The sequence below is a fragment of the Miniopterus schreibersii genome, assembly GCF_964146895.1.
Source record: "Miniopterus schreibersii genome assembly, chromosome: 4".
NCBI classification, from domain to species: Eukaryota; Metazoa; Chordata; class Mammalia; order Chiroptera; family Miniopteridae; genus Miniopterus; species Miniopterus schreibersii.
The window spans coordinates 96,553,862-96,574,696 of NC_138105.1; the positions used below are offsets into that span (position 1 = coordinate 96,553,862).

The 20,835-nt window shown below is 50.0% G+C and overlaps 1 protein-coding gene across 2 annotated transcripts in view; it reads right to left on the minus strand.

Annotated features, from left to right (window-relative positions):
• Positions 1-20,835, minus strand: part of SH3PXD2B (SH3 and PX domains 2B) — an 81,832-nt gene that overhangs the window by 34,683 nt on the left and 26,314 nt on the right. For both annotated transcript variants that reach the window (XM_081134633.1, XM_081134632.1), the window contains exons 3-4: positions 10,772-10,847; positions 5,054-5,130 (exon numbers count right to left, since the gene is read on the minus strand). In XM_081134633.1, the coding sequence (XP_080990759.1) occupies positions 5,054-5,130; positions 10,772-10,847 (153 nt within the window). The remainder of the gene's footprint in view (positions 1-5,053; positions 5,131-10,771; positions 10,848-20,835) is intronic.

Sequence of the window (20,835 nt, forward strand, 5' to 3'; positions counted from 1 at the left end):
TGGTCAACACTATTATATTGGCCATAGTTTAAAATACTACAGCATGGGCATACACGTTCACAGGTGTGTGTGTGTACGTGTGTGTTAGATTTAAGCTGCACCCTAACGACGGCTACTTAATCGCTGCCGCCCCCTCATTGGGAATGAACACCTTAGCAAGTAAAAGACTCTCATCACAAGTCCTCACTTCAAAAAAGGCTCCTTCAGAGCTTCAGGTATCTTTACCTCTGACCAACACCACAGCCTTTATTCACCAGCATCACAGCAGTTAGAAATGATTTTCCTTGCTGGTGAGATGAGGGGTGTTCTGGAAATATCCTCAGACACTCCAGCCCTCGCACGATCAGAACTTGGCGAGCCCAGCCTTGCGCGTCCTGCCGAATGCCGCCCTGGGCCTAGGATTCCGAGTCCTCTGAGTTCTGCCTCTTCTTGAGGTTTCACTGTGAGGCCACAGTTAGGACTGGCTGATCCTGCCACAAGCCTACCGTTGCATCTGTCTCGAGGAAACTTCTATGCAAAGTGGTGTCAGGCAGGCAGCTGGCATTTCAGCCAGCTTACAGAACCACCGGAGAGGCTGTTTACGTTGCTGCTTGATAATAAAGGCTTGTAGGTATGGCAGGATTTAGAGCCTTGTTTTCACTGTGTTTTTTTTTTTGATGAACAGAAGTTCTTAATTTTAATGGAGTCAAATAAGTCAATCATTTTGTGGTTGTCTTTTGGGTCTTTAGAAATCCCTCTAATACCTGGAGATTATGAAGACATCTCCCTGTTTTTATCTTTTAGAACCTTTCACAGCACTGCCTCTTACATTCAGGTCTTTAATTTCCTTGGAAATAATTACATGTGAGGGAGAGCTTAGCTCTTTTTTGTTTTTTTTTGCATATGGATATCCATTTCCTAAGGCATCTGACCTCTCCTCAATGATCTGCAAGGCTGGCTTGGTCAGTATCAAAATGTCCAAATACACGTGGGTCTCTTTCTGGGTTCTCCATTTTGTCACTGGTCTACCTATCCTTGTGCCAACACCATACTCTGTTAATTACCGTAAATTTCTAATAGATCTGGTAGAGCAGAGAGTTTCCTCCATTGTGAGGTACACCTAGTACCTAGCTTTTGGGATATCTACAGCCCTCATCTATCTTTACCTACTGGAGACCACCAATTTCTATTAAAATAAAGGTAATAGTGACAGATTGAACTGGCTTGTCAGTTAACAACAATGACATTAACAGAGTCCAAATGCTATGTAAAAGCCTATGCAGTCTGTGAAGACTTCACAGACACTGTGACAAAAGGGACTGTTTCACTTCCCCCCCCAGGAAGGCAGCTCCCTTGAAGCCAGGCCCAGGGAATTTGGCCAAAACCAAAACCCCAAAATATCCACTCTGCCTCTTACACGGCATCAACAGCCGGGCGGTAACCTCCACGTGGCTCGCAGAACATAAGCAGTTTCTTCCCTGTGGCTGATCCGGGCAAATCCATGAGCTCTGCAGGGTCCCCAGCAGCAGCCAGATGCAGGCAGCTGCTACTTCTCTTACCGCTTCAGCATTTTAAATCTCCTTCCACAAATCAAATGTGTGGGTTGGTGACGCACTGGGTGTGAGGAAATGGGGACTCTGGAGAGAGGCTGGGTGGGCTGGGGAAGAAGCCGGAGAGCACAGGCTGGGCCAAGGGGCAAGTTTCTGGGGAGGGCACCAGCTGCAGCCTCCCAGCTGGTCACAGGGACCCCGAGGGTAACAAAGTTCTTGCCAACGGGGTTTGGACAAAGAAACTTCAGGCTTTAGATGTTTCTAAAGAGGAAAAGACTGGAACTTCCCTCTGAGAGCTGGGAGACAGGGGCAGTGTCTGCGCCTGAGTGACTGTCCCTGTCCCCCCCCCCCCCTTTTAAGGAGATCCTCAGGAGTGAGAAGGGTCGGAGCGTACCTGCCTCTATGAAAGCTATGCTTAAATATTTCGGCCTCTTGAATTTTGACTTTCCAGAGAAGCCATGAGCGGTATGTGAGCACCAAGGCCGAAAAGGCCTGGTTCAGCTCTCAACCTGGTCAACGCTGTTATTGTTTCCTTACCTGCGCAATGGCACAATGTACCTATTATCAAGGTTCTGGAGAGATGAAATGAGGTCGTGTCTGGCAAACAGAACATGAGCAATCAGGAGTGATTTTCTACGCTTCCAGGATGTCTCCGGCCACGGGAGGGTCATCTGCCCTCTCACTGCCCCCCTTCATTTTTTTAGATTTATTGAAGTATAATTTATGTACCATAAAAGTCGCCTGTTATAAGTACACTAAATTCAATGATATTTAGTAAATTACAGAGTTGTGCAACCGTCACCACAGTCTAGTTTTAGAACTTTCCACCACCTCAAAAATCTCCCCCGGCCTAATTTGTGATGGGTCTCTAACTGCCACCGCCCCAGGCCCAGGAAACCACTGACCTGCTTTCTGTCTCTACAGATTTGCCTTTTCTGCACATTTCATAGAAATGAAATCAGACACTATGCAGTCTTTTGCATCTGGCTTTCCCCCTTCAGCGTCATGTTTTTGAGATTCATCCACATTGCAACGTTTATCAGTATTTCACCGCATTTCATTGTCAAATAATATCCTATTGTGTGGACAGTCCACATTTTATCTATTTACCTAATGACGGACATTTGGACTGTTTCCAATGGTGGGTTATTATGAATTAATCCTGCTATGAATATTTGCACCCAAATCTTTGTGTGGATATAAGGTCTTAATTCTCTTGAGTATATACCTCGGAGCGGTCATGTGATAAATTTCACTTCTGAAAAAACTGCCAAGCTGTTCTCCAAAGTGGCTTCCCCACCACGTTTCCACCAGAACAAAGGCTCCGGTTCCTCTGTGTCCTCGGTAACTCTCAGTCGTGTCTGTCTTGCGGACGATGGCCAGTCTAGCGGGTGTGTGGGTATCTCATTATGGTTTTATTTTGCATCGTCCTAATGATTCATGATGCTGGACTCCTTTCATATGCTTAACCACTGTCTATCTTCTGTCTACTCAAATCTTTAGTCTGTTTTGAAGCTGGGTTGTCTTTTTATTACTGATTTGCAAGAATTCTTTATATAGTCTCAATGCATGTCCCTTATCATATGTATAATTTACAAATATTTTCTCCTAATTTGTGGCATATCTTTTCATTTTCTTCATGGTATCCAAGTACAAAGTTTGTAAGTTTAATGAAGTCAAATTTATCAATTTTTGTCTTTTGGTGTCATATTTAAGAACTCTTTGCCTAAACTAAGGTCACGAAGATTTTCTCCTTTGTTTTCTTCTAGGCATTTTATAGTTTTAGCTCTGACGTTTAGGTCTGTGATCCACTTTGAGTTGATGTTTTGTGCATGATGTGAGGTAAGGGTCCAACTTTATTATTTTTGCATATTTTTAAACCCATATTGTTTATTAAAACAATTATTCTTTCCTATTGGATTTCTTGGTGCCTTTGTTGAAAATCAATTGCCTCTAAATGGAAAGAATTCACTTCTAGGCTCTCAATTCTGTTCCACTAACCTCCATGCCTTCCCTGCTGACAGTACCACACTATCTTGATTACTGTAGCTTTGTAGGAAGTTTTGAAAATGGGTAATACAAGCCCTCCAACTTTGTTCTTCTTTTTCAAAACTGTCTTGGCTATTTTGGGTCCCTTGCATTTCCCCATACACTTTAGGATCAACTTGTTAATTTCTACAAAAAAAAGTCTACTAGGATTTTGACAGAGATAGTATTTAGTATTGACTCTGAAGAGCAATTGGGGGAGAACTGCCATTTTAACACTACAGAGGGTTCTAGTCCATAAATATAGACTGCCTCTTCATTCAGGGCTTCTACAATTTCTCTCAGCAATGGATTCTATTCTTTTTGATGCTACTGTGAGAGGAATTATTTTCTTAATTTCATGTCTGGGTTGTTGGTTACTAGTGTATAGAGATACCATTGATCTTGTACCCTGTGATCTTGTTAAGCTCGCCCACTAGTTCTGACAGTGTTTCCGTGGATCCCTAATGGTTTTCTACAACAGAATCCCATCATCTGTGAATCCAGGCATTTTTGCTTCTCCCTTTCCAACCTGCATGCCTTCTGTTTCTTTTTCTTGCCTACTCGCCCTGGCTAGAGCTTCAAAGTAGAATAGAAGTGCCCAGGACGAATGTACCTGCTTTGTTCCTGATCTCAGGGAGAGAGAGCATCCGTTGCTCTATTTTTAAAGCCTTTCTTGCTATTCCTACCTACCCTTTTCCCATTGCAACTGCTAGTGATTTTTAAAATGTTTTTATTGATTTTAGAGAGAGAGGGAGAGAGAGAGATAAAAACATCGGTGAGAGAAAAACAATGATTGGCCGCCTCCTGCATGCCGCTCACTGGGGACTGAGCCCGCAAACTGGGCACGTGCCCTGATGGAATCGAACTGGCAGCCTCTTGGTGCATGGGTGGGTGCTCAACCACTGAGCCACACGGGCTGGGCAACTGCTAGTGATTTTAAGTTAGAGAAATAAACACTAAAGAGAGGCTAAACTAACTGAAAAATATGCTTCTTTCCCAACTACAGCCTCAATTCAAACAAAATATAACCGAAAGGCAGGCCCCTTTTCCTTTAAAACATTCATGAGATTGGACACCAGCTGCCCTGTGCAACAACAGGGGCTGGTTGAATAGCTTTTGGATCGTTCATGCACAGTGGGATACTATGCAGCCACTAAAAGTATGCTCAAGAAGATTTTTTAATAGCACAGGAAATTCTTATATTACAATATTAAAGAAAAGAGAAAGAGCAACAAAAATACGCCAATGGGATGGTCTCAAAACCATAAAGAAACGCGCAGGAGGGAAAGGAATAAAAACAGGTACAAACCTTCACACTGGTTGCCTCTGAGTTGAAAGATCATGGATGGTTGTTTTTTTACTTTCTTTACATTTCTTTCAACGGTACAGATTTTCACAATAAGCATCTTACAGCCAGAAAAGGAAAAGAAGAAAAAAACACACCTGCCCACAGGGCAGACACAAGACACTGGGAAGCTGGCAGTTCCCAGGCTTACCTTACAGTATTCATCGATCGGTATCAGACGTTTGACGGCCACGTCCCGGATGTGGCTCCGTCGAAAGAGAATTTTGCCTGCAGAGAGCGAGAGCACACAGCACTGTCAGGGAGCAGTGATGGGCTTTCAGCAACCTGGAGGGTGTGCCCTAGATGCCTCTGCTAGGCCTGGGCGGTACCCAAATTCCTGGCTGTCATCAATAGCCCCTGTTGGACATCCACAGGGCCTGGAAGGATCCCATGCGTGGGCCTCCAAAGCCCTGCTCACAGTTCTAGTGCACAAGCTGGCGGGAGGGGGACCCGATGGGTAAGTTCCGAGGAGCTAAAGGGGGCAGGAACCAGTCCATGAAAGGAGGGCGCTCCCACCCGAGGGGGAGGGAAGGTAGGCCTGGTGTCTGAGGCCCTGTCCAGCGCCAGGACTCTCAGGCTGCCTGGGCAGAGCAGCAGACACTCGGACAGGCCCTGACCCAGCAGTGCAGTCTCCTTTCCTCCCCTTTCCTCGCGCACCTTCTTTCTGCTCTAGTCTCAGCCTCTCAGAACTCCATGCCGTCTCACACTGCCTTTCCCTCTGCCTGGCACATCCAACTCCATCCGCCACCCCTGTGGGGAAACTCGTGCCCACTTCGCATGGGTTAGGAGTTCCTGTCTCTTTCTGACTGCACATACCACATTATCGATTTACTGGTCTTCTTTACCAGTTGTGGGCTCTGCACAAATAGGGACAGACTGTGCCTTAGTCAATTTGGTGCTTTCACCAGGTGGCTTCCACATGCAAAGATGACAGATCCCTCTAACTTCTTCCCTGACTGGTGTTTGCCACAGGATTCCAAGCCTTCCTACCTCACTGGATACTGAGAGTCCACCACTACTTGCCCACTGACATCCTGAGCACTGGAGTGAGGTACCAGAGACTCCAGTATGACATATGGGCAGAGGATGTGGGTCATAGGCAGAGACAAGTATATAAATGATGCCAAGGGTCCCTGGAAATATCCAAGACACTCAAATGTTATGGGTGAGGTTCATTTAAAGCAAATCTGTAGGTCCCCCAGAGTTTGAGATGTTAGCAGAGTGCACGCACCCAAGATTAAGCAAGCCTGGGCTCATGGTTCTGGATGTGTCACACACAGGCAGGGGGAGCAAAGCAGATAAAAGACATCACGGAGGGCCGGAGAGGTGGGAGATGGAGAGGAGCTCCTCTGCCATGCTATGCAGAGCCTGCAGGAGGTGTCCAAGGTCAAAGAGGAAGGCACAGGGAGACCACAGCTCCCAGGCAGCACAGCATGGAGACCCACGAGAAGCTTCAATTCTGGTCTGAGGTCAAGGAGAGGAGTCTGGGTCACCAGGTTGGCCGGGCAAAGAGGGATCAGGCACTGTTCTAACACGGCTCTGGCGAGACTGCCGTTTCCATAGATCAAGCCTGGGTGAGCAGGAACAGGAGGGTAGGAAAGGTTCGAGTTTTCATGCCAGAAAATTGAAAAGGGTGCCGGGAAAAGCTGATTGACTTCGACAGATTTGCAACGCAAGCTGGCAAGGGAGATTTGCACCCGAAAGACCACTTAGCTAATTCAATGTTTAAAATAAACAACTGCCCATGGGTCAAAAAGCACTATTATGAAATTAGGCAGATATATTCAGCTTAATTGAGCCTTTTTTTTTTTTTTGCTCATTCCCACCAATTAAAAAATCCCAGTGAGATAAAACACATATTCTTCATATTCCTTAATAACTAGGAATCTCCTTTCTTTATAATGGTGATAGTTTTAATTCTGCGTAGGAACTGGTCAAATGTCTGATACACCACGCTTGCTAGAAAAGAAAAATCTAGGAGAAAATGCATCCCAGGGTTCACAGGGTTTGTTTCTGAGGGGTGAAAGAGACGTTTTGTTTTCTTTATACGTTCGCTGAAGTTCCTACCATAAACATATATGGCTTCTAGAATCAGAACATTTTCATGTCATTTGGAACAAAAAATGCAAATAATAGCAATGTGGGAAGGGGTTTGCAAGCTGATGCTCTATCCCCTCACTCATGTGGTGGGCACAGTCTCTATGGGAGCCCTCCGTGTGTCCGTGCTGGGGGCCCGCTCCCCTGCACTGACAGCTGGTGTTCCCCAATAGGCAGGGACCCTGTGGACATTTGGGGAGAGGCAGTCCTTCCCTGGGTGCCCCCACCCTGCAGGATGGCACTGGAAACCTTCCAGAGGGCGCTGGCAACCTTCTCGTGCCCCTCCCACCCCCAGTCACTGGGAGCATCAGTTTACCACCACATGGGTGGGAATTAGACCCCTTAGGCTTGTCCTGAGCCTTCGGGAAGGGCTGAGTGAGGAGCAACCCTGCCTAGCACATGCTTCCTGCCCTCTAGTCTACTTCTCCACAGGGAGAGGGGCCCTACTGAAAACGTTTGGTCCCATCTGGGTATAATTTCCCCTTGAGTAAGTCCAAGGAAGGGCGGAGAGTGGGCTGCACAAGCTTCTTGCTGAGAAGGTGGTGAGCTGGCTCGGAAGACTTACAACAGGCGTGGTACTAAACCCTGTCACCCCCAAGAGCAAGGCCGGCCCTGGGGCCACCACCATCGAAGGGAATCCACCCGGCCAGCCTGCAGGGCCTGAGAGATGAGAACAGAGAACTCGGGCTCCTTCAGTGTCTCCAGGGGGCAGTGACACAATGACAAAGGCATCACTCCTCTCACTGTGCAGCCTCAGTGGGACAGGAGTCTCTGGGCACATGTCAGGTGTCCTGCCAACAGGGGAGACAGACAGGGAGCCTCGTGTCAATCCGAGGGTTGCCTCTTACTGGCTGTGCTGCCTTGGGAAACGCGCAGCCCCCCCTTCGTGGTAACCCCGTCACACCCAGCACAGGGCTCAGACCCTCACAAAAGGGTATGACTTTCTGCTTTTTCAAACAGTTCAGATGATACCACATCACACTCTACACTGACGAGCACACGTCCTTCCTTAGATCCCAGCTTCATTTCCTAAGACCTGCCTCCCGCTGGCTAACTGGCCATTTACCAGCAGGAGAGCTGGAGTTCAGGCTGGGCCACGGCCGCGGGGCAGAGCGTGTGGCCAGCGTGCCCTTGGCCAGCACCCCCAGGGTGAAAGGCTGCTGGGGCCGTGACCCCTGGTCCCCATCTGATGAAGTGTGTCTGTGTGAGTCGTGGGGCGGGGAGGAGCGTGCTTGCACCCAGCCCTAGGGGCGGGCCAGCCTGCTGGGGCAGAAGGGGTGCTCGGGGCAGAGAACAGCCTTCGGTGGGAACGAGTGGCCTTTTGTTTTCCACCGTGGAGGAAGGCCAAACTGTAATTTTTAATTTTCAAGCTGTGGCCTCTGCCAAGTTGGCTTCCCCCAGCTCTTGCCGGGGTGGAAAATTGAACAGGGCAGCTCTCCCCTCCCCCTGCCTCTGTGCTAACAAGAGCCTCGCTTTTGTTCTGCTGACGTGGCCGTCTTAGCCGAAAAGTGACCCCTAGGAGAGGGGATGTTTCTCCCGCAGGTCCCTGCCCTTGGCCTAGGCCTCGAGGGAAAGCTAAGAGGTGGCCTGGGAAGGGACACTCCAGGCAGCTAGGGCCCAGTGGGACCTCTCCAAGCCACAATGGGTGCCTTGAGCAGGGAAACTAGGCCAAGACCCTGAGAAGAGCATTTTCATGAATTCGTGGGTGGAAAAGAGTTACGTAACCACGAAAGCTTCCAGGGGCTTGGGAGAGGGTCGGCTCCAGTTCTTCCCTATCCCGGGAAGTTTTTCCAGAGCTGGTTTTTGCCTTTCAGCCAGTAAGACTTATAACTCACTGCCTGCCTTTCCTTCCTTGGAGAAAAACCGACATTTACAGCCCAGTTCAATCTGAATATTCAGACCAACCACTTAAGTCACAACTCCAAGGTATGAAATACCAATAATTCCAAAGGAACACGGTGGGACCATTCTTGCCTTAACTGAGAACCTACAATGTGTCTGGGAGAGAACCTGGAAAGGCAGGGATCACATCCCATTCTATAGATGTGGACACTGAGGCTCAGCAGGGGGCGGGGTGGATGTCGGCCACTTGTCACAGGGCTGGTCTGTTTGACTCCAAAGCACATGGTTTGGAGCACGAACATCTGGCTATAGCAGCTGGCACTCCTGATTTTCCCCGATAGGAAAAGAAAATTCCAGTGTGATTGCACACTCTCCCCATGGAAGAACTAAAAACATTAGCTTTTTCAGGCAAATGATCCTCCCAGTGGAAGGGGGCCTGGCAAACACCTCCACCCTGTCTCCAAGCCCACTTGACAATGACGACATCTGGAAGAACCCACTCCCGCGCCGAGGGCAGGCCCCTGGAGTGGGGGAGGAGAGCCCGGGCTCCCATGTGACCTGGGAAATCTCCCCCACTGCCGGGCCTGCTTCCTCTTCTGCAAAATGAAAAGGGTTCTTTCAGCTCTAAACACTTGTGATTTAGGGTGATGGTCAATTTGCTGATGACCTGGACATAAAAATAATAGTGAGTGCCTGAGTGCCGCTAGTTCTGTGCCAGGCACTTACCTAACCCTCTAACAACTCTGCTATTTAAGTAGCATTAGTATCTCCAATTTGCAAATGAAGAAATGAATCTTGGTGTGCTGAAGTGATTTACCCAGGATCAAAGAAGGGATGAGCCTCAGTTTCTGCATCTGTGAAACGGGCACAGTAGTACCTACCCTGCAAGGTTGTTCTGAGGACTGAATGAGGTAACGCATGTAAAGTACTTAGCCCAGTGACTGGCACACAGTGGACACCCAATCAGCGGTAGCTACTCTGAGACAGTAACACGGGTTGGGCAGCCCCCTGTCTGAGCTGAGGCCTGATGCTATTCCTTCGGTAAGGAATTTTGGGGGAAGAAAGGGACATGAATCCCTTTATTAGATTAACTCTTCCAAGGCATCTGGCACTCAGAGGTCCATGGTAGGCAGGTGGAATTTCTAAAATGTCCCTCCCCCCCAAGATGTCCCACCCTGATCCCCAGAGCCTGTGACTATAATGGGATCTCACTGCTGGGGTCATTACACTACAGGCCATGGTTCACTTTAAGGGAGGGAGATTATCCTGCGTTAGCCAGGTGGGCACAACGTAATCACATGAGTCCTTCAAAGCAGGCAGCTTTCTCTGACGGGTCGCAGAAGGAGCCGTCAGGGACATTTAAAGAACAAGGAAGATTCAATGCCTCACTGCCCTGGCCTGATGATGGAGGGGTCACAGAGGGGGAATGCAGGCAGCCTCTGGAAACCAGGGCTGACTGCGAGCAAGGAAACAGGCATCCAGAGCTGCAAGTAACTGAACTCTTCCTCAGATCCTCCAGATAAGAGCCCAGCCCAGCTCTTGACTCTGGCCTTGTGAGACCCTAAACAGAGTAACCAGCTGAGCCCACCTGGACTCCTGACCGAGAGAACTGTGAGATAATAAATGGGTGCTAAATGGGTGGCAACAGAAAACTGATACATAATAGATGCCACTCATAAAACTCCCACTGAGTTTAATTAGTCCCATTTTAGAGGTAGGAGAAACTGAGGTTCCCAGAAGTGAAGTGTCTCACCTAAGCTAGCAAATGGTGAGGCATCTAACCCCAACGCAAACACTCTTAGCCACTCATTTCCACAAATGACTGAGATGCTGGTCACTGCGACAGTGCCCCAAGGAGGCGGAGCAGAGAGATCCAGGTGCAGCACTGGATCCCTCACAGGCCCCGTCTCAGAGCAGGTGTCTCACCCACCTGGCAGGAAGGGAATGATCCTCTGTTTGGGGTCCTTCTGTCCACCTTCCATGGGAAATTTGTCCAACATCTGCATCTGTAAGGGGAAGAATACCAAAAAATGTGACCAATGCATCTCTGACATTTAAGGGAATTCAATGTCAGGCTGGCTCCAGATAGCGAGGCTCTGCGCTGGCCCACGGCGTAGTGATGAGACTCACAGTCTAGAGTGGAGGCTGAAAAGGAAACTGGCCATTGCAGGGTGGAGTCAGACACACCGAGAGGAAGGTGTAGGTTGCTGTGGGGACAGAGGAGGAAAGGAAACAGGACCCCAAACAAGAACCTTTAATTGTACAAGAAACGTCTCTCTGACCTCTGAAGGAATTAATATATCTGATCTGATATACGGAATCACAAAGATCTGCTGCTTGTGGTCTTGGGGAAGTGATATACCGTGGCCCTCATCTTTAAGTTGGTCATAATGATACCAACTTGCAGGGTTACTTTACAGATGAAAGCTGGGCTGTGGAGTCATCAACGCCGTCATCAGATTTCTGGTCCTTCTCTTGAGCACGTGGCAGATTGGAACCTCCCCACCACCTTCCAGTGGAATGTGGTTAATTAAATGTGAGCGGAAGAGACTTGTGTCACTCGGGGTGGAAGAGTTATGAGTGGTGCGTGATTTACCACCGTCCATTTCCTTCTGCCATGGTGACTGGCCACACTCCAGATAGTGGCGTCTCTATCAGGGAGGGTCCTGGAGTGAGGAGGGTCCCAAGCCCCCAACAACCTTTGATAGACATATAGCCCAAGTGAGAAATGAACCCTTGTTGTATAGCGAGGCTGCCTGTCATAGCAGCATATCCTAACCCATCCTGACCAGTCCATGGCCCAGGATTCCAGCAGAGGGAAAGCCACCTAGCACTCAAGATGTGCCCTCTGATAGAATGAAAGAAGTTTCGAGTAGCCTGAGAGAAACAAGCACAGATACTGTGCAGGCATTTGCAGAGGGAGGAGAGGACTTGAAGCAGACGAGAAGAGAAATAAGTATATATGCCAAGCACAGATTAGATTCTTTAGACACGGTCTCCCACTAAATCTTTAGAATGCTCCTTCAAAATGGACATTACTATCCAGGAAACAGAAGTACAGAGAAGTGAAGAAATGTTCCATGAGCCTGCAGCCAGCAAGAGGGGGCCAGAGACCGTAGCCCATGTGCGTCTCTGCCATCAAATAACCTCTGAGGTGCTACGAAGACAATGAAACAGGATTGCCCTTCTGCACTCAGGAAATGGAACCACTTTTCCAGGCTGCAGATCCCTGCCTCCTCTGTGACGACCATGGGTAGGGGGGTGAGACTCAGCTTGGCCAGCACCCTGAAGGGCTGCCCACAGAGGCTGTGGTTTTATTTGTGGTTTCCCATCGGCGCCTACTCTGTGCTGCGTGGTGATGGGGAAATGCTTGGTCTGCATCATTCAGGAACTGGTGAGGCCACAGCGGGCCTTGCTGAAATAAACGCACGATCCCCACGTCAGAGAGGGGTTCCTGCTGGCCCCATCTGGATGTGCAGGCCAGCTAAGAGGCCCCATCCAGCACTGCAGTTCAGTCCTCCTGTGTAACCTCTCACAGGAAGTTACTCACAGGCTCTGTCCTGACTTGCTTTTACCCACAGAAACTCGGCTCAAAGCACTGAAGTATTATTTATTAATGTGAGGCAGCAGACCTGGGTTTAATGCTGCAAAGTCTAACCACAGATATTTTACCCCTGGGGGCGAGATAGCCCCGAGTTTAATCCCGGTGCTTCCTCATGCCAGCTACGTGTCCTTGGCCAGACATCATCTGAAGAATGGGGGACACAGCCTGCCGGGCAGGTGCTAGTGGAAATGAACGCTGAGCGGGAACTCTCTGGGGACATCCTAGGTGCTCAAGAAGAAACCCACCATCCTTGCCCTCTGCCCATAATAAATACCTTTTTGTGAAACTGAATTTACTGGGGTGATATTGGTTAATACAATTATATAGGTTTCAGGTGTACAATTCTAAAATACACCATCTGTATATTGTATTGTGCATAATAAATACCTTATTCGGAAAGTTATTTGGGAATAATTTTTAGTAGTTTGTGAGGTTGTGTGGGGTTTTTTATTGTTAAGTACATATAACACAAAATTTATTATCTCAACCATTCTAAGTGTACAATTAAGTGGCATTAAGGACATTCACACTGTTACACAGCCATCACCACCATCCATCCCAGAACCTCTTCATCACTACAAACTGAGACTCTGCATCCATTAAACACTAACTCCCCAGACCCCTGCCCAGCCCTTGGCAACCACCATTCTTTCTGTCTCTATGAATCTGACTATTCCAGGTACGGCATGTGAGTGGATTCCTACAGCATTTCTTTGTGGCTGGCTTCTTTCACTTAGCATGTCTTTAAGGTTCATCCATGTTGTATCATGTGTTGCAATTTCCTTCCTTTTTAAGGCTGAATAATATTCCATTATGAGGCTGTGTTTTAAGGTTGGCAAAACTCCGACTATCCGAGTCCCCTCAGCGCTGGGCTGTCCGATAGGACTTTCTGCCGTGATGGAAATGTCCTATATCTGTGCTGTCCCTGACGGTACCACCAGCCCTAGGTGGCTACTGAGCACCTGAAATGTGGCTCCCGGGACTGAGGAGCTCAGCTTTTCATTTTAGGGACTGTAATACTCGTCCTCTCTTTTCGCCATATCCTGTTCCACTCATTTCCTTTATCATCCTACCAGTGGGACCTGCTATTCGCAAGGACGGGAGATCAGAGGCCTGGGAGCTAGTTTGCTTTTGGTCTTAGTGTGTCCAGGTTCACAGGCCACCAGCTGCTTCTATCCAGGGGACTGTCACACTTGGCAGCCACAGACTTTGAAGCAGACCAGGCAGAGCTCCAGACCCTCTACGGGGACCCCAGACCCAGGCTGTCTGCAGCAGCAGGACCAGAGGCATGCCCTGCAAAGTCCAACCACAGACGCTGCCCTCAGAAACCAGAACACCCACGGCCCTCCCCCCAGATAATAAAGGGAAGTGCTGCTCAGGGTGAGGAGAACTGGAAACCAAGGAGGAGAGTGAGTCAGTATGGTGGGGGGAGGGAGCCACATCCAACGGCCACATCACAAGCCTCCACCAGGAACAAGAGAGCTCTCCATCAGCAGTTTTCAAGACCCCAGCTTGTGGTAGAAGAAAAGGAGACACGCTGTCCAAGGAAAATAGCGTGGAGGCCCACACGTGGTTCGTGTTAGTGGCAGACTGGACTTGGAGGGGTTGATTCTCTCGGTCTCACAAAAGCCCCATGTCCCAGAATAGCCAGAGCAGGCTGTGGAGAAGCGGTGGGGTGACTGTCACATGCAGTTGCTGGCTGATGGGAAGCCACGTGGTCCTCAGAGCAGGACGTGACAATGTACCTGGACCTGCTCTACATACGTGGTGGGTTGTCTTTGGAGATCCTGTCCCCTTGATGAGCTCATCTCATTGTCGGCGTGCCCTGGTGTCCTGGTGGACATGCCTGCAGCTGACCGGTGTACCCAGTCCTCTCACCCTTACTGCCCCTCCCCAGCCCAGGCCAGCATTTTCTCAGCCCAGCCCTCTCCACCACCTCCTCACTGCTACGTGGTAGGTACTTAGGCAAAGAACGAATGAACCAATGAATGAACAAATGAGTGAAAAAGTGGTTAACTGATGCAGCCAGCCATTGTCTAGGAGAGGAGAAACTACGTTCCAGGTGGCAGCAACAGGCCCTGGATTGGGGTTCAGACACAACTGACCAACACGGTATTGCCCCTTCCTCTTTTACAAATACCAGAACGGCTAACTGTGGGAAAAGACGACAGTATTTTCTCAGCTACGCGTCATCGATGTGGCAAGGGCTCTCCAGACGCCAGGGAGGGAGCAATCGTTAAGCGTGTGTAACACGTGGGAGGCACACCCCAAAATCAGAAGGTAACGACTGGGGAAAAGAGCGTATCTGAGGGTCTGGCAAAGGCAGTATTTGGCTAAATATGGCTGGTGCAATTCCAGCAGGTGTTGGCTAGGGTCTTGCTGGGAACCTGTGGGGGGGGGGGGTGAGAACTCCTCAGTTCTGCCCCCAGAAAAGATGGGAGCATGCACTCCCTTCCCTTTGGCTTCTGTGGCAGAGCATGGGGGCCTCTGGGCAGACAGTCCCCAAAGCTCCTGAGTGCACTTGGGTTGTCAAACTCTCCTCTAAGAGAGACAGGTCAGTCCTATCTCAATAGAAATTGGAAACAAATGATATTTGTGGTGGAACTTGGGACAGCCTCTCCCGTCTCCAGATCTCAGTCCCCTCTCTAGGGAGAAACCAAGGCACAGATCCGGACGCTGCCTCCAGCATGCCATCGGGTCTGTGATTTGATGCGTCTAGGACTGCAATGTTCAACCGGTGTGCCCCAAGAATTTTTACAAGATTCAGTGCCTGACTACTTACGGGCACTAACCTCTTTTCCCTTAGATTTTCCAATAAAAAAATAACAGCCCACACAACAATAGCTGTCTGATGTAAATGAGTCAAAATCATACCTATTTTTTTGTCACGCCGGCAAAAAAGAGAATATATTTTTTGGTGTGCTGCAGAATTTTAGTAATTAGTTTACGTGCGCCATGAGATGAAAAAGGTTGAACAGTCTGGTCCAGGAAAGAGTTCCTCACAAAAGAAGCAGCCCTTTCTGGGTCCCACAGCACACAGTGTTCCCACTTACAGGACACACGGGGGCTGGTGCTTTTCTGGAGGGCTCCTTGCCTGGCTGAGTGACCCAGCTGGCTCTGTGCCCCCCGCTGTCATAATTCTGCAAGAAGTCCTGCTCCCTCATGCCCAGCTAGAAGTCCTGCTCCCTCATGCCTCTGCACTTTTGCACAACTGGTGTCCCCTATGTGGAATGCCCTCCCCCACATGTGGGTGGGTCAACTCCTTACTCACTGTCAAGCCTCTGCTTAAATGTCACCTCCTCCAGGAAGCAAGCCCTGCCTGAGCTCCCTGACTGGGACAGAAGTCCCTTTCTGAACACCTGGGGTCCGGCTCAGCAAGTGTTTAACTGTGCTTCCAAGGGAAGGCCTGGCTTCAGGGAGGGCCATGACCCAGGGCCTGGGGAACACATGAACTAGTGGGAAAACTCAGAGGGCAAAGGTCGCATGGAGCTGGGTACAGGAGACCCCTCAGACACCCGAGGCCTGTTTGTGAAGGGATCATATACTACTCAGAGGAGCCCTCTCTGCAGGGCAGACTGCCCACATCTTTTTTTTTTTTTTTAATATAGCTTTATTGATTTCAGAGAGAAGAAAGGAGAGGGAGAGAGAGAGAGAAATATCAATGATGAGAGACTCATTGATCGAGCCCACAACCCGGGCATGTGCCCTGACCGGGAATGAACCCCGATCGCCTGGATCCTAGGTCAACGCTCAACCGCTGAGCCACGTCTGGCCGGGCAAGACTGCCCACATCTTAAAGGGAGGTGCCAAATGGGCCTTCAGAGGGCAGCTCTAGGCATAACTCTAGGAGTCAAATCTAGGTTTGAAAAGATGAATCCGAAGGCAGTGCCGGGCCTCAGGAATGCAGCAGGAGCCGCTTTCAGACCCAGCCACACCTCGGCTTGAATCCCAGCCACGCTGCGTTCTGGGCACGTGACTCTGCCCCTCTGAGCTTCAGCTTTCCCATCTGTGACGTGGCCACAATACTGATTTCATGCTAGTCAGGACTAAATGCAATGACATATAAAACAGGCACCCGGCGCATTTCGGTAAATGGTCACTGATATTGGTACTACATCGCTCAACCAGCCCGAATTTCCTCTAGGCACTGCCCTCGGCTCTGCGGCATTCCAGTCACCCCTGGTGCCCTCTGCCACGCTCTGACGGACCCAGGCAAGGAGGTGCAGAGAGAGGAGTGGCCTGCCCAAAGTCACACAGCTGGTAAGACAGACGCTGGGACCTTACAGCAGGGCTTCCCATTCCAAGCCCGGGCTCTACTGCCTCCACCCTCACGTGAATGAGACATGAGGCCAGACGTCAACCAGCAGTGACAGGCCTGACTACTACGGTCCAGATTTTCTAAGATGAGAGAGTCAGGAAATCACATCGGAAGGTGAATTGTCATAAAGGGGACATTCTTGCTAGTAAGTCTCTTCCCTCAAAGGAACCTGAGCCATGCTCCTTTTTACCCCACGCAGCCTCTCTGTAGACTGTTCCCTCTGCCTGAATGTCCTGCCCCCACCAGAGGGGACAGTTACTGTTATCTACAAGCTATTTCCCCTCCTTTGGAAGCAGTTCTCTGCTTTCTCCTGGGAATCTTCTCCGTTAGTCTACACACATTGGCGTGATGCTGATTTTACTCCAGTCCCTGGGTTGACCCTGACTGGCTGACCACTGACCCAAGATGTTGGCATGTTCTCTTTTCACTGAACAGAACTGATGGATACAGCTTGGACCTGTGACCGCAACCTTGCCAGACAATACCCTGCCTGGACATGAATAAAGTCAAGTGGAGAAAAGCAGGCCTTATTGACACTGTGGCCCCTAGATCCAGCCATACCTGAAGCCAACTACCCTTTGTCTTCTCAGTTACATTAAGCTAATCAATGTTCTTTTTGAATACTCCATCTTAACTGGGTTTCTGTCATCTACAACTAAAACAGTTCTGACTAAAACAAGATCTCACAGCCAGGAAGTGGCAGCACTTGGGCCAAAGCCCAGGATCTTACCCACTCTATTAAACTGGCACCATCTCCTGCTCTAAACTATGCCAATTCCCGATAATCCCAACAGCTGACATTTGCTCAGGGCTCGACAGCCCAGAAACGGCTCTCGCACACATCATCACTTCAAAAACAAGAAAAAAGAAATGCACATATACTTTCCATACCTTTAAAATTCACCCTTTTAAAGTGTACAGCTCAGTGGTTTTTGGAATAGTTACAAGGCTATGCGAGCATCTCCACTGTCTAATTCCAGAACATTTTCATCAACCCAAAGAGAAACCCTGCACCTTCGTCTCCCCCACTTTCCGCCCCTCCCAGCTCCTGGCAACCACTGATCTGCTTTCTGTCTCTGTGGGTTTGCCTCTTCCAACACACATCATCACTTTTAACTCCACAGGAACCTTGTGAAGCGGATGCTAGAGAGGGGAGCCCTGGACAGCAGTGTGGATAAGACTTCGGAGTCTGGTGTTGCCTGCCCAGCTTCACATCTGAGTTCCGATGCTCACTAGCTGTGTGACCTAGGGCAAACCACTCGGCCTCTCCGGGCCTGGGGTTTTTCATCTGTATAATCTGATAAACTTAATATGAGGAATAAATGAGTCACACCTAGATGCCGAGCAGTGCTCGCTCTAGGAGTGCCGGCTGTTTCTGTTACCATTATCATCACTCCAATGTTCCTGATGAGGACAATCAGGCACAGAGGGGTTAAGGGGTGTGCCCAAGGCCACACAGCATAGGTGGCTGGGCCCCAAGTCTCCTGACTTTTTCCATTACACTGCCCTGGCTTAGCTGTTCCTCCACGAAAGCTCGGCCCTCCCCATACTCCTTGGGCCAAGTTACTTCTGAAAAAACCAAGGCTATTCGCCAGACAGGAGGGAGGGGAGGGTGGAACCATGAAATCATCTAACTTTAGGGTGTTGCAGCCCCATACGGGCTGGCCTCCTCGCCTGGTCACTGGGAACAGCTGACTCTGGGTCCTGCCCTAACTCCTTCCAGCTTCTCCCTCCGGGCTGTGGGGGTGGGAGGCAGGCCAGTTCCGGGAGAGCAGGACCTGCTGGAATTGAACAACTTTCCCAGTCCAGCCGCCCATCTGGGACTCTTTAAGGTGGCTGAAGCCCCATCCTTTGATGACTTTGTTTCAGGAGGGCAGGCCGAGGCCATTATGTTACTGCAAACCCCCAATTATTACCAATTATGCTGAGTGGGGCAGAAAACCTCACTTTTAGGTTCTGGTAGAAATAAGAAAGTTGAGTCAGAACAGGGCAGTGGAGGGAGCAACAGGCTTTGGGCCAGGGAGCCCTGGGATCCTACCTTGGCAAGCGGTCCCAAACAACGTCCCCTCGGGCAAGTCCCGTCTGAGCAGAGGGACAGCAGATGACAGCGAATATGCTTACTGAGCAAGGCATAACTCTGCCATACCAGATGCACAGGGAAAGTACTTTCATTCTTAATGTGCAGATGGGGAAACTGAAGCTCAGAGACATACAGAGGCGACACCAAGCTGAAACCTAAAGAGGCAAAAAGCTGAGATTGGGAGCCGGGTCTGTCTAACCCAGAAGCCCCGGGCTGTCCTGGAACAGGGAACCAAGGACACAGCCAAGTTCCTCCCACCCTGCCCTTTCCCTGTGCGCTTCCAGGGCCTCCTCCCCAACCTACTCCTCCAGCTCGTGCCGCAGGGACAACCCCACCTCCTGCCACAGCTGACAGGCTTGGGTGGACTCTCACCCAGATTTCTGACAGTCAGATTCTCAATCCTGGAGACAGGAATCGGCACCTAGAAACCCCAGGGCTTTGGCAACAGGAAGGACACTTCCACTGGGGGACTGAAGGTGCTGTTTGGGGGACGTGGGCCAGCAGGCACGTGGAGGAAACTGGTCTAGAGAGGCTGCTGGGGAAAGGATGCAGGCTCGACCGCAGATCCTGTGGCCACAGTGACACCCGGCCCGGGCGCTGCCGGGCCTCCGCAGGGTCATTCTGCTGCCGGTTCCGAGCCCCTGCGGGGGCGGCCGCATTTCCCCTCTGGCTCCATGGGGCGCACCTGCCTCTTCCCATCAACCCGCCCCCACTCCCCTCTTCCTGCCTGAGCCAGCAGACCGGGTGTCTGCTCTGTGGGTGTCCGTAACCCCTGAGAGGGCAATCACGCCTGGCACTGTTCTCAGCCCCCCCCCCGCCGTGTCCTTTCTTAGAGGCATCGGGCAGACAAGAGGCCTCTGAAAGCAAAATACAGGTAGCCCTCCCTAGGCAGACCCTCAGGACATAAAAAGTCAGTCTAGCAACTTGCAAAATGTTGACCCGCCTTTCACTCTCTGGAGACCTGCGGTGACAGAGCTGCACACACAGACGGATCTGCATGGCAGCCACGGCGGTCTGGGTCCGAGGGTTTGGATCTCCATCATTCTCACGCAGGACTGTGTGTCCTGCTTGTGGCTCTCATCTGCCCTTTCTTCCCCTCAGGGCTCAGACCTCCCCTGCCCTGTGTCTGCTCCTGCCAAGTCCATTTTAGATGGTATCTTAGCATCTTTAACATACAGACTCGTAGATTTACATTCAGGACGTGTTGCGGCAGACCAGGAGGAAAACTAATTTGTTTGATTTTGTTACACAGTGACTACAAAACATCACTGCACTCATTACACCTTAAATACTTAGGTAACCGGTGTCTCAGTGGCTTCACTGACTCCAGGCAGTTACCCCTTTGTTATCTCCCCTCCCCCTGGAAAAGAATGCAGCACACGCTCTGAATATTCTGCTTGACGTGTTCAGGAACAGATTAGGTCCCCACAACCAAGAATGCCTGTGGCTAGTATCACCCAACTTTCAGAAAAAACATGGGAGGCAAGGAGGCAGGCTGCTGTGAGGAGAACAAGGGCTGTTCTGACGGCCCAACAACCCCTACTTTACATCTGATCAGAGCTGTTCTTTCCAGGTCTCAGTCCCCACCCCGTAACTCCAGGGACAGAGGAGGGACCCAGATAAGTCCACTGGCCATCGCATTCCTTCATCATCTTGACAGGCTTAGAGATGAGCCTGTGAAACACAACCCCGTATTTGTTGGAACTTCTGGGAAGTGACCTTTTGCCCGTTCCTGCTGATTGTGTGCCCAGAGCATTTTGCAACCATATGGGATCTGAGGTCAAAGCCAACACTATGGAAGGAGAAATGCAGAATGAGAGCAAAGAGCTGGGTGAAAGGGCACAGTGGAAAACCCTGGATCGAGTGGTGCCTGAAGCCCACATGGTTTCTTCTCCCAGGACATTCCGTTATACCAGCCAAAAAAATCCCCATTGACTTAAGCCAACTTGAGTTGGGTTTCTGTCCCTTGCAACTGAAGCATCCTAACTGGCA